Source organism: Malaclemys terrapin, chromosome 4, assembly GCF_027887155.1.
Source record: "Malaclemys terrapin pileata isolate rMalTer1 chromosome 4, rMalTer1.hap1, whole genome shotgun sequence".
NCBI classification, from domain to species: domain Eukaryota; kingdom Metazoa; phylum Chordata; order Testudines; family Emydidae; genus Malaclemys; species Malaclemys terrapin.
In genome coordinates this window covers 139,625,766-139,639,666 of record NC_071508.1, presented here as the reverse complement: position 1 = coordinate 139,639,666, position 13,901 = coordinate 139,625,766, and the positions used below count along the sequence as shown (strand labels likewise).

At 43.9% G+C, this 13,901-nt stretch overlaps 1 protein-coding gene across 1 annotated transcript in view; it reads left to right on the top strand.

The window, feature by feature from the left end:
- The window catches only part of PRKCH (protein kinase C eta), a 172,263-nt gene that overhangs the window by 155,565 nt on the left and 2,797 nt on the right, over positions 1–13,901 (top strand). The window contains exon 13 of the mRNA XM_054028325.1: positions 13,568–13,711. Within this exon, the coding sequence (XP_053884300.1) occupies positions 13,568–13,711 (144 nt within the window). The remainder of the gene's footprint in view (positions 1–13,567; positions 13,712–13,901) is intronic.

Below are 13,901 nucleotides of genomic sequence, written 5' to 3'. Positions count from 1 at the left end.
AACAAAATAATGTTGCTCCAAGAATCCCTGTGGAAGCAGGCTATTAGAAAGTAAGTCTGTCTCTCACAGGACCATTCTATGCTCTAATTCTTGGCCACTGGTGCACAAGTTAGAGAAAAAGGGAATTGGGAGTTTCTTCTCCGGATGCAGTCTGTCCTGGAGAATCTCCCCATAGTGCTCGAGAGCATGTAGAGAGACAACTGGATTTCCCAGAATGCCCTGCTGCCAGGATGCCTCTGTTAGCCTGTTGCTTTGAGGTGTGATTCAGCCATCCTTACTTACACTGAGTAGTTCCACAAGTAGTTTCACTGAAAGCAGTGGGGCTACTCAGAGTCAGGTACTACTCAGGGTACATAAGGATGGCAGAATCAAGCACTAAAGCAGCATGCTACATAGAGGAACTCTGGTAGTGCATTCTGGTCAATGCTTTATGTGTTCATATAAATAACACCATAATTGCACCTTTTAAATCAAAGTCTAGTGCAGTGAACCAGTTTATTTTTATAGATAAGGTAGATAACAGTGTATAGAAAACAGGGATTTTCCTAGTTTGCGGGTGATACCAAGTAAGGAAGCACAGAAAATGGTGAGGCCCCCCACAAAAATGCAATTAAAGCAGAGCTGAGCTCATTTTAATATCTTATGTGGTAAGTGCTAAATGTTATTCAGTCCAAGTAAATGGAGGATAATCACTCCAAAATAAAGTGCTCAGAGACTGAATCTGAGCCAAACGAACATACCACAATCTGGCCAGAAACTAGATCTGAGAGATACTGAAAAAAATTCCCCTATGGCCCTCAGCCCAGGCAAGCTGCAGTAAAGAAAGCAATGAGAATGCAGGAGAAATAAACTATGCATCCTAGGGGATGTAAACTTTACCAGCTATATTGGTTACACCTGGTGTAGGACACCTTATGCTTGCTCATCAGCATACTTTTAGGAAGGTCTTCCCGAGTCCATGAGAGAGAGCATGCAGCCAGATGAGCCTCAGTCTTGTCACAATCAGCAACTTGAAAATGTCGTTAGTTAGGAGAGATGGTGGGAGGGACCAGGGTTCTTGCAGTAAGAAGATTTTTTTTTTTTAAGCAGATTTTTTTAAAGAACATAATACAAGCAAACTGCTACCAGTGCCAGGGGAGCAGAGAAACAAATACATAGGACTGAGCTTAGCTTTCTGCCACCTTTCTGCCTCATCCCCCAAATCTTAGAGCCAGTTTGGCCCCTGGGCAAGTCAGAGCAACCTTGTAACTTCTGCTGGCTGGTGTGCCCTCCAGCTGCACCCCAGAATGCATCCTACAGTGGACTGGAATGTGAGAGTGGAGAATCAGGAGCTGGTGGCTTGTAGCTGGCTACACTGACACATCCCCCAGAGAACACATGGAGTGTTACCACAGTGTTCTCCCTTCTTTGCACTCATGGTCTATGGATCCGGCCCACGTTCTTTGTGTTAAGAACAAATAGAAGGCAGCAGCTAATCTGTTTGGCACACAGTGTCAGAACAACAAGCGTGAACTTGTTTGTGCAACAAACCGGGTACTGTAAGATTTTAGACAAGGATTAAATGGGAAAGGATGAACACAATAGTGGACACAACTGAAATCAAAGAGGAGCCATGATGAACTCATTGCTTCTCCTCACAGTCAAGGAGCCTGGCTAACAAAAGCAGATATTAAAAATGCCTTCAAATATGCCAATACATCATTCCCTTTGGCATCTTTTCTGAGTTGGCAGACCCAACAGTTAGATTACGTTCTGTCTGTCAAAGCCACACTAAAATATTTGACTTGCTTTCTGAAGCTCTGTGCTGGATCCTTGAAAACAACTTTTGTTTACTTTTCGTCTTGCATTTCCTGAGCAGTTCTCCAGCTCCAGTCTCAGAACCTCATTCTGGAATCCCTGTAGCTTCCCAGCTGAGAGAACTTCCAAAGGGATCACACTAAATATTCTCTCTTCTTCCAAGCCTATGAGAAACTCATCTACATTAATACATTATTAGGGGAAGCAAAAGTGGATGGGAACCTGGGAGGCAGTGACCATGAGATGGTCGAGTTCAGGATCCTGACACAAGGAAGAAAGGAGAGCAGCAGAATACGGACCCTGGACTTCAGAAAAGCAGACTTTGACTCCCTCAGGGAACAGATGGGCAGGATCCCCTGGGAGAATAACATGAAGGGCAAAGGGGTCCAGGAGAGCTGGCTGTATTTTAAAGAATCCTTATTGAGGTTGCAGGAACAAACCATCCCGATGTGTAGAAAGAATAGTAAATATGGCAGGCGACCAGCTTGGCTAAACAGTGTAATCCTTGCTGATCTTAAACGCAAAAAAGAGGCTTATAAGGAGTGGAAGATTGGACAAATGACCAGGGAGGAGTATAAAAATATTGCTCAGGCGTGCAGGAGTGAAATCAGGAAGGCCAAATCACACTTGGAGTTGCAGTTAGCAAGAGATGTTAAGAGTAACAAGAAGGGTTTCTTCAGGTATGTTAGCAACAAGAAGAAAATCAAGGAAAGTGTGGGCCCCTTACTGAATGAGGGAGGCAACCTAGTGACCGAGGATGTGGAAAAAGCTAATGTACTCAATGATTTTTTTGCCTCTGTCTTCACGCACAAGGTCAGCTCCCAGATTGCTGCACTGGGCAGTACAGCATGGGGAGAAGGTGGCCAACCCTCTGTGGAGAAAGAAGTGGTTCGGGACTATTTAGAAAAACTGGACGTGCACAAGTCCATGGGGCCGGATGCGCTGCATCCGAGGGTGCTAAAGGAGTTGGCGGGTGAGATTGCAGAGCCATTAGCCATTATTTTTGAAAACTCATGGCGATCGGGGGAGGTCCCAGATGACTGGAAAAAGGCTAATGTAGTGCCCATCTTTAAAAAAGGGAAGAAGGAGGATCCGGGGAACTACAGGCCAGTCAGCCTCACCTCAGTCCCTGGAAAAATCATGGAGCAGGTCCTCAAGGAATCAATTATGAAACATTTAGAGGAGAGGAAAGTGATCAGGAACAGTCAGCATGGATTCACGAAGGGGAAGTCGTGCCTGACTAACCTAATTGCCTTCTATGATGAGATAACTGGCTCTGTGGATGAGGGGAAAGCAGTGGATGTGTTATTTCTTGACTTTAGCAAAGCTTTTGATACTGTCTCCCACAGTATTCTTGCCACCAAGTTAAAGAAGTATGGGCTGGATGAATGGACTGTAAGGTGGATAGAAAGCTGGCTAGATCGTCGGGCTCAACGGGTAGTGATCAATGGCTCCATGTCTAGTTGGCAGCCGGTTTCAAGTGGAGTGCCCCAAGGGTCGGTCCTGGGGCTGGTTTTGTTTAATATCTTTATTAATGATCTGGAGGATGGTGTGGACTGCACTCTCAGCAAGTTTGCAGATGACACTAAACTAGGAGGCGTGGTAGATACACTAGAGGGTAGGGATCGGATACAGAGGGACCTAGACAAATTAGAGGATTGGGCAGAAAAAAACCTGATGAGGTTCAACAAGGACAAGTGCAGAGTCCTGCACTTAGGACGGAAGAATCCCATGCACTGCTACAGACTAGGGACCGAATGGCTAGGTAGCAGTTCTGCTGAAAAGGACCTAGGGGTCACAGTGGACGAGAAGCTGGATATGAGTCAACAGTGTGCTCTTGTTGCCAAGAAGGCTAACGGCATTTGGGGCTGTATAAGTAGGGGCATTGCCAGCAGATCGAGGAACGTGATCGTTCCCCTTTATTCGACATTGGTGAGGCCTCATCTGGAATACTGTGTCCAGTTTTGGTCCCCACACTACAAGAAGGATGTGGAAAAATTGGAAAGAGTCCAGCGGAGGGCAACAAAAATGATTAGGGGTCTGGAGCACATGACTTATGAGGAGAGGCTGAGAGAACTGGGATTGTTTAGTCTCCAGAAGAGAAGAATGAGGGGGGATTTGATAGCAGCCTTCAACTACCTGAAGGGGGGTTCCAAAGAGGATGGAGCTCGGCTGTTCTCAGTGGTGGCAGATGACAGAACAAGGAGCAATGGTCTCAAGTTGCAGTGGGGGAGGTCCAGGTTGGATATCAGGAAAAACTATTTCACTAGGAGGGTGGTGAAACACTGGAATGCGTTACCTAGGGAGGTGGTGGAGTCTCCTTCCTTGGAGGTTTTTAAGGCCCGGCTTGACAAAGCCCTGGCTGGGATGATTTAGCTGGGAATTGGTCCTGCTTTGAGCAGGGGGTTGGACTAGATGACCTCTTGAGGTCCCTTCCAACTCTGATATTCTATGATTCTATGATTCTAGGGCTGTCGATTAATCGCAGTTAACTCACGTGATTAACTCAAAAAAATGAATTGCGGTTTAAAAAATGAATCGCAATTAATCTCAGTTTTAATCGCACTGTTAAACAATAGAATACAAATTGAAATTTATTAACTATTTTGGATGTTTTTCTACATTTTCAAATACATTGATTTAAATTACAACCCAGAATACAAAGTGTACAGTGCTTACTTCAAATATTTGTAATAAAAATAATATACATTGTAAAAATGATAAAAGAAAGTGTCAAGTATATTTTTAAAAGAAATAGTATTTTTCAATTGACCTCATACAAGTACTGTAGTGCAATCTCTTTATCATGAAAGCGCAACTTACAAATGTAGATTTTTTTTTTGTTTACACAACTGCACTCAAAAACAAAACAATGTAAAACTTTAGAGCCTACAAGTCCACTCAGTCCTACTTCTTGTTCAGCCAATTGCTCAGACAAACAAATTTGTTTACATTTACGGAAGATAAAGCTGCCTGCTTCTTATTTACAACGTCACCTGAAAGCGAAAACAGATGTTCGCATGGCACTTCCGTAGGCAGCACTGCAAGGTATTTATGTGCCAGATATGCTGAACATTTGTATGCTCCTTCGTGCTTCAGCCACCATTCCAGAGGACATGCTTCCATGCTGATGACAGTCATTAAAATAATAATGTGTTAATTAAAATAAGCACTGTACACTTTGTATTCTGTGTTGTAATTGAAATCAGTATATTTGAACATGTGGAAAACATCCAAAAATATTTGTATAAATAGTATTCTATTATTGTTTATCAGTGCAATTAATTGTGCTTAATTTTTTTAATTGCGTGATTAATCGCGATTATTTTATTTTATTTTAGGTACCCGGGTTTGAAAATTTTGGCCCAAGTCTATTCATTTTTGTGTTGTATTTGTGTTGATGGGAACATCTGAAAAGGTTGGGGGGAAGCAAGCAGATTCCAGTACAAGAAGTTAGTTTGAAGCTAAACGATCAGTATTCTAACTTCACCTGGGGCAGAGAGCCACCTTTTGGGACCAGATTCTCTACTGTGTGAATGGGCAAAATTCCATTGATGTCAATGAAGCTTTACCCATTTACAGCTGCAGAAAATGTAGCCCCAGATGTGTCAATCACTCACATTGCTTCCTCTTTCTACCCTGATTTATTTTGCGTATCCATCTTCCTCAACAATCTTCACAACAGGGTAATCTTCTTTGTTCTCTGCAGCCGTTGGAATTGTCAACCCCTCATCCAGTGGTCCCGTGATCATCTAGAGACCAAGCAGGAGCGAGACCCAACTTATCTCAATTTAATATCAGTGAAGTTAACCTCTGCAGCACTGACATTTTTATCCTTAGCACCAGGGGTTGTAGCACTAAAGCTATTGCTAGTGCCGTTGTGATAGATGTTAAGTTTTACACTCCACGTGGCTTTCGGGAAGATCAGAGAGGAGTAATTTAGTCTTACCCACATCCCCTTTACTTCTTAGCTGGAAAGGGGAAATAACCAAGAATTTCCTCCCATTTTCAAAAATGGATTTCAAATATATTTCTACATCCTAGACCTAATGCTGCATTCTTCAGGCCTTGTCTACATGGGAGAATTTGCCTTGATTCCTGCCAGCAGTAGCCAGAACCCCAACACAGACAGGCAAAGCTGTTATTTGCATCAATGGAGCTCACCCCTGCTTAAAACTATGGTTAACTGACTGGTAGGAATCACAGCGTATAGCAATTTACCATACTGCACAAGGGGCCGAGCAGCAGTACTGCTACGGCTGCATCTGGCCACCGATAGCTGTAATCGGGGCAAATCCTCGGTGTAGAAGAGAGCTGACAATTTCAAAAGTGCCTCATTGACTTGGAAGTCTAAATCCTATGTTCAAAAAATTTTCAGCACTTAGGAGCCTAATTGTCAGCGACAGTCAGTGGAACCTAAGTGCCTGGGTCACTTTTGAAAATGGGATTACAGCTTTTGAGCCATTTAGGCACTTTTGGGAGTTATACGCCTGGTCTAATTCAGGCAGTGCTCTCATGGAAGGCAATGGGAGGCTTGTTCAAGAAAGGAGCTCAGGACTGAGCCCCGTCAGAGCTGCTAATGAAGGGCTCCTGTGCTATCTGAGTGCCTCCTGACTTCACGTGTCTTCCCCTTTGTTTAGAGGCTGCTGAAGGCTAATGAAATCCTATATTGTTGGTTTGTTTTGCTTACATAATAGTCAAACCATGTTTGCTGCAAGTCCAGTGTTCAGTCACAAGATTCATGAAGGGAAGCCTTAATTAGAGTAATTGCTCTATTTATATAACAATTTCCCTTTGTCTAAAATCAGATAGATCTTTGAGAAACCCTGTTTCCTTTAGAGTTAATTTCTGTTTTGTTGTTCTAGCCCATTCTGTCTCATTCCCAAGGGAGCTGTAGTTTGGTTCCATTAGTCTAGTGCACTCTTGCTTTTCCTTTTTGTGTTTATCATACTTCACTAACAACAAGAGGGAAACTCTAAGAAAAAGTACAAGGAAATATTGCTTTTGCTTAACATCTTGAAGGCAAGAGTTGGATTGGGATGGTCTGGCTCAGTGTCCATTTGAAGAAGGTTGGTCATGTGGTTAAGAGATGGGTTGGGACTCACGAGAGCTGTCATCGGCTCTGCCGCAGACTCTCCGTGTGTCTCTGGGCTGGTCACTTAACTTCTCTATGCTTCAGTTCTCCATCTGTAAAATGGGGATAACAACACTTCATTAAATACTTACCTTCTGTGTCTCTCTCTTGTCTGTTTAGATCGTAAGCTCCTCAGGGCTTCGGTTATGTCTTACTAAGTGTAGGTAAGCAGCCTAACTCAATGACCTGAGTTGTGACAGCTACACACTACTGTAGTACAAGTAGTAATCATTATTGCTAATAGAAGCCAACTGTTGTGGCTAAAGAAGGCATTTTCATTCCTCACCCTTCCAAGTTCCTGAGATGCTTTTCCCCTCACCCCTCGTGTTTGGATTTTATTTTATTTTTTTACATTTCCTCCCACTAAGAAGTAACCTACTCACCACAATATTACATGTGAAATCACTGATGATAAATAAATGCAAAATAGATATGTTAAAATAATGCTGAGTGTGTGTGAGAGAGAGAGAAAGATCATTATATATAAAACTCTAAAAAGCAAGGAAATTATTATTAGCAACCTAATTTGTGCAAACATTTCTGCACATTCTCAAATCTCTAGACAAGTTTACAAGGCATGTTTCTTTATAAATCAGTTGCCGTGCTCTGGGGCAAGCAGTGTACAGAACCTGTCTACAGATTTAACTCTGGTGGGTGACAAAATATTTTCCCAATGGTGAGCTCTCTTGTCCCTACAATCTCTGTTGTAGCGTCACTGGCAGACTAATCTTCCACTCTTAACTGTATGGAGTGATTTGTTATATGTTCTTTCAGTAAATATGTATCAATAATTTCATGGAAGTCGGGTGTTCTGGCTCAGTGTGCTGTTTTTGGCTGATGCACCTCTGGGAAGTTCAGATGAGGTCAGGTTCACTCTAACTGTGAGTTTACAGCTTTACAAACCCGTGTAAACAGAGGAGTCAAGGCCATTGATTTCAATGGAAGCAGGATCAAGTGACATACAATTTTTAACCTGTTTTGCTTTTGCTAAGGGCTGTCTCATTCTTTCTATGTAACTCTTTGATGGGCAGTTTGTAGACAGGGCTGGGTCCAGTGGCAGATATTCAAATTAGTTGTCTAATTATTGGTGCAAAGTACAGATACTGATTAAGTACTAAATGACATTTTCCAAGGGAAACCTTTTACCTGTGAATCATCTCCCATTACCTGCCAAAACACAGAAGAGTTGTGTGACCTGGAAGGCCCTGTAGGTCTTTCAGACCTGGGCCTGATTATGAATATATATTGGCCTAAATTTTGTGGGGCCAAGACTTTCTTCTTCCAGAGTTTATCATTTCCCAGTACAATCCTAGAGGCCAGGCCCTGGATTTTTTAAATGTCCTTGTGTGTTTTCCCTTGTCCTATTCATGTCTCATCTGGTATCCAGCAGCCCTCAGAGCTCTCTAGTGGCCTAGCATGGCATCCTGCAATACCCGTCCTGCCACTGACTAGTTAGGAAGGTGTTGGCTAAAATTTTGGAGCCATTGGCACAAGTTTCAATCTCCCATAACGTCACATAAACACTTCAGAGAGGAAGGCTGGTGTTTGTGATTAAGGCATTGGATTGCGACTCCGGAGAGCTGGGTTTAATTCCCTGCTCTGCCACAGACTTGTTCTGTGACCTTGAGCCACTTATGCCTCAGTTACCCATCAGTAAAATGGAGATAATACTTTTTTTTCCTCCCACTCTTTGTCTGTCCTGTCTATTTAGGGGCTGTCTTTTACTGTGTATATGTATAACACCTAGCATACCCGTGTCCCTGCTGTTAGGCCTCTCAAGACTACCATAATACAAAGAATAAATAATACAATATTTTTACTGAGGTTCTAAGCTGCCTAGGGAGTTTCATAGATTTTTAAGGCCAGAAGAGACCATCATAATCATCTGTCTGACCTCCTGCCTTAGAATTTCAGCCAGTGAATCCTGCGTGAACCCCATTACTTTGGGCTGAATTAGAGCATATCTTTTAGATTATTAAATGTAATGAGAATCAGGCATCCAAATCCCTTAGGCGGCTTTGAACATTTGAGCCTTTAATTTGAAGTGCATCAGATGCTACGATATGTAACTACATTATGGCACAAAATATTAACATTGACACACTTAGGGCTGGTCCACACTAAGCCCCCAGTTCGAACTAAGAAACGCAACTTCAGCTACGTGAATCACGTAGCTGAAGTCGAAGTATCTTAGTTCGAACTTAAAGGTACTTACCGCGGGTCCACACGGGGCAGGCAGGCTCCCCCGTCGACTCCGCCTACTCCTCTCGTGGAGCAGGATTACCGGCGTCGACGGTGAGCATTTCCGGGATCGATTTATCGCTTCTAGACAAGACGCGATAAATCGATCCCAGAAGATCGATTGCTTGCCGCCGAACCAGCGGGTAAGTATAGACATAGCCTTAGTAAAAGGTGCTGTTAGCATTCTGCTTTTCCTGGGACTCAGTTGCCAGATACCTACAGTACTTGATGATGTTAAACCCAACCATTTCCAACTTAAAACATGCAGACTGTATCCAGTCTGCCCCCGACACACCATTTCTAGAAAGCTTGATAAGAGTTCATGCACCGAAAGACTAGAAATGGCAAACAGCATGGTGTTTGTGACAGCCTCTGGGTCATAAGAGGCATGAGGACAGCACATCAGCCTGTGTAATTGGGGAGGATGTTATGGGGTGCCATGAATATAGTAACCGTTTACAGGTGCTGTATAATGACATCTAAGGGCTAGAATTTCAGAATGATACATCACACATACTGAGCTGTATTTGCATGCAAAATGCCTCCGTACAGTGTAAAAGAAGTCAGTCAGAGATGGGTGCAGTTATGTGTGATGGTAATAAATGTGACTGTCCTTTCCAGTTGTATCCTGCCTGTTTTAAAACAGAATATATTGGGCCTGATTCTCATTTAATACAGCCCTTTGCTATCACTCTGCTCATGTACAGGTGCCTTTGGAAAATTGAGTTATTTACACTCACTCTTAAGGACCCACCTACTCTGTCAAAGTGGTGTAAAGGGGCCTTACTGAGATAGGGGCCCTTTATTTTTGAGAGAGACCTAAAGATAATTGTTCAGGCTTCTGCGTTATCACTTGAGCCCCAATGCCTGTGCACAGTGAACACACACACTTCCAAAACAAGACAAACTACAGAACAGGACTGAATTTATACATCAAATATGAAGCACAGGAGAAGGAGGCTCTTTGATCAGGTATCCAGTGGTTCGAATCATTTCCAAAGATGTTTACTCTTCTGAAACAAGGATCACTTCAAAAGGATTTTCGCAGAGGCCCAGCCGTGAGCTTGGCCGTAATTATGCATCTTCCCACAACTGCCCCAGGGGGCAGGCAGTGAGACATGCATTCCATAAGTGAGCAAATGGGAAGGACTGATTCCCTTCCTTGGATACCAAAAACCAGATACATTCGGGTTTGAGATACCTACTGTCTTGTGTCAGCTATAATTCCCTGAGGAGGTGCAGGAGGTCTATTGTGCTAATCAGAGCCAGCTAACAGAACCAGAACAATTGGGTGGACCTTGATTTGTTGCACTGCATGTCTTTGCTTGATGCAGTTTTGGTGTAATGCTGAATTCATAGAATAGAATAGATTCATAGAATATCAGGGTTGGAAGGGACCTCAGGAGATCATCTAGTCCAACCCCCTGCTCAAAGCAGGACCAATCCCCAGACAGATTTTTGTCCCAGATCCCTGAATGGCCCCCTCCAGGACTGAACTCACAACCCTGGGTTTAGCAGGCCAATGCTCAAACCACTGAGCTATCCCTCCCCCTCTAAAGAAACAAGAGCGGGCATAGCAGAGGAGGGGCACGCTTCCTCTGCGCCACTCTGCTGGCTCTAAGCAATAAAACAAGCCAGTGAGAATGTAAGCACAGTCCTACTTCCTAGGGCTCTGGGTTGGTTTTGTGAATGGACAGACCCTTCTGATTTTTGTTGGTTACATGGCTTGAACCTATATGTACCAAGCCTTTAGAACATCAGAATGGCCATACTGGGTCAGACCAAAGGTCCCTCTAGCCCAGTATCCTGTCTTCCAGCAGTGGTCAATGCCAGGTGCTTCAAAGGGAATGAACAGAGCAAGTGATCCATCCCCTGTTGCCCATTCCCAGCTTTGGCAAACGGACGCTAGGGACACCATCCCTGCCTATATCCATTGATGGACCTATCCTCCATGAGACTTTGCTGAGTCTTGAAAATCTTTGTTATTTTTCATTCTTAGCAGAGGCGGCATAGTGTAGTGGATAGATACTGGGCTGGGAGTCAGGAGACCTGGGCTCTATTTCCAGCCGTTGTGTGACCTTGGACAAGTTACTTCATCTAGATATGCCTCCATTTCTCCTTCCCCTCCTTTGTCTTGCCTATTTAATCCAAGTTCTTTTGGGAAAATACTGTCTTGTACTATGTATTTGTACAGGGCCTAGCACAATGGGACCTGATCATGGTAGGGGCCTCTAAGAAACACTGCAATACAAATAAGAAAAAGAGTAATTTTTACTTTCCCTCTGGGTTCAGAAGTGGGTCTGCTAAAACACTGGGAGAGATGTTCTCATCTCTCCAGCATGACTGGAAGCAACATCACAGAGAATCTCACAAGTGTGTCTGTTATCATATGATTTCCAGCTACTTTTGCAAACCTAAGAAGTTCATATAAAGGCTTTGAATGGGTTTCGCTTTCCCCTCACTGATTTATATATGGATTGGAATCTGAGCAGTCATGGAAGATTTTACAGAGAAATAGATCAAGGGGAATCCACTAATCCCAAATCAGAGTGTTTTAGGGATGCGTACTTCCCTTGGATTGTGCTGGCAGAGGAACAAAAGCAGGTAGAATAGGAGAGGGTGTTCATAGGAGGGAAACAGCCCTTCCACTGTATTTTGTCCCCACCCAGGAGATACCACATAGCTGGCGCTTTGTGGTACAGAAGGGGCATGCTTAGGGCACAGCCACCTGTGAATCCAGATTATCAGCTGCAGTAAACTGCATTAACTCCCCTTCTGCACCTTCTGGCAGGGTTGGTGGAAAACGGACATAGGATGGGAGAGCCCGTGGCAGCATGGCTCCCATGGAAGCCATGCTGCCAAGGAAGAAGGTTGGGAGGTCAGAGAGCTCCATACAGGAGCTGGCTCCCTGTGCCAGTGGCCTGAAGTCCAAGAGGGTGCTGTTTGGTTTATTTGTGGAGCTGAGGGTCCTATAAGCTTCCCAGGCTGCAAAATCGCCCATGCACACTTGCATGAGATCAGAAAGCCCATCCCATTCATGGGGGAAATGTGGAGGAAATTCCTTGAGGTGAATCTTGCAGAATTTCCAGTGATCCCCGTCCCCTCTCATGGGACTGTCCAGGGGAGGGAATGACTGGGCCTTTTAGTAATTCCTCTTCAAGGAATTCCAGCCTTCTGGAAGGTTCTTCCAGTCGGATTCAAGAAGGTTTCTCAAAGCTCTTCCTGCTCATTTTAATTTTCTCATTGCCAAGAATGCAGTAGACTTAAAATTCTATCAACAGTGCCCAGAAGCCTGGTGTGGCTGGTGCGGTATTTAATGCATGTAATGCTCTTTCATCCTCGAGAAACTCATCTGGACAACTCAACCAATGATCCTGATGTTCCTTTCTGCTGCCATTTCAGCTGTCCCGGCAAATTGAAGTGGCTGTTTTTTCCCAATCAAATTGAATCGGATTTCTGTTACTCTAGTGAATCAAATGTTGGGGGGGGGGAAGGGGGGATTTTGATTTGGTTTCTTAAAAAAAAAAAAAAAGGTCCTGAAGTTTAAAAACAAAGGAAAATACTCTATTCCTCGTATGAGAAAAGACTTCCCAACTGCTTGAAAATGCATTCTCGCTTGAGCATTATTTCTAGAATCTGAAAGGTACAAGCCATATCCCTCTCACCCCAGAACTGAACCGGTTAGATGATCCATAGCTTTTCTTATTACTTTCCTCCAGATCAGAACCCCTAGCTGAAGTTTGATGCTGCTATACAGAGGTTTCTTCCTCTCGTAGCAGAGATGGGAAAGTCCTCCAGTAGGTTTCACACACAAAAGGTGATGTCACCTGTATGAATTCATATGTTCAATTTTCTTTCGGTTGCTGCTTCCTTCTTAATGATCTGTGACATTCAAACCCTTCCTCATTCTCCTCAGCCATCTCCGATTTCTGAGAGACTGCAAGAAGCTCATTGCAGGTTTCTGGCTTCACTTCAGCAGGCTGAGGTTTAGGAAAAAGGAACCGTTAAAAACTGACTCTAATCCAAAGCCCAGGCAGCTGGCAAATACCAACCTTATAAAGAGCTTTTGTTCTTGAAAAAGAACCCAACCCCCAAAACACTGTGCAATGTCAATAGTGCTGCAGATGATGCACTTTAACCTTCTTTTACTATCATGGTAACCAAGGATGTAAGTGAAATATAAGTGGCCAAGGACATAAATATACCCATGCTTCCTCCCTAAAAGAGGAGTCAGGATCCCTGCATGCTTTTCCAGTGTAATGAAGGTGGAAAGTCTGGCCAGCAAAGTAGGCTCAACAAGAAAGTCTGTGTGATTGCTAGTAATAGGTGTCTCTCCCGTCTCCTTGCTGGATGTGAGTAAAGGACTAAACCAGGTTCATTTATTTTGCTCTGCAGTTTATGACCAAGAACCCCAACATGCGCCTGGGCAGCTTGGCTCAGGGTGGAGAGAACACTATACTGAGGCACCCCTACTTCAAAGGATTGGACTGGGACCTCCTGAACCAGCGCCAGATGGAACCGCCCTTCAGACCTCGAATTGTGAGTGATGGGGAGCCAGCAAGAGAATCTCCTTTTGTTGAATTCTTTCACTAGCTGTATAACTACTGGGGAGAAGGATGCAGTGGAGGGGCGGCTTTGTGATTAAGGCACTGGACTGGGACTTAGGAGAATTGGGCTCAATTCACAGTTCTGCCACAGATATCTCTCTGTGATGCTGGTCAAGTTACTC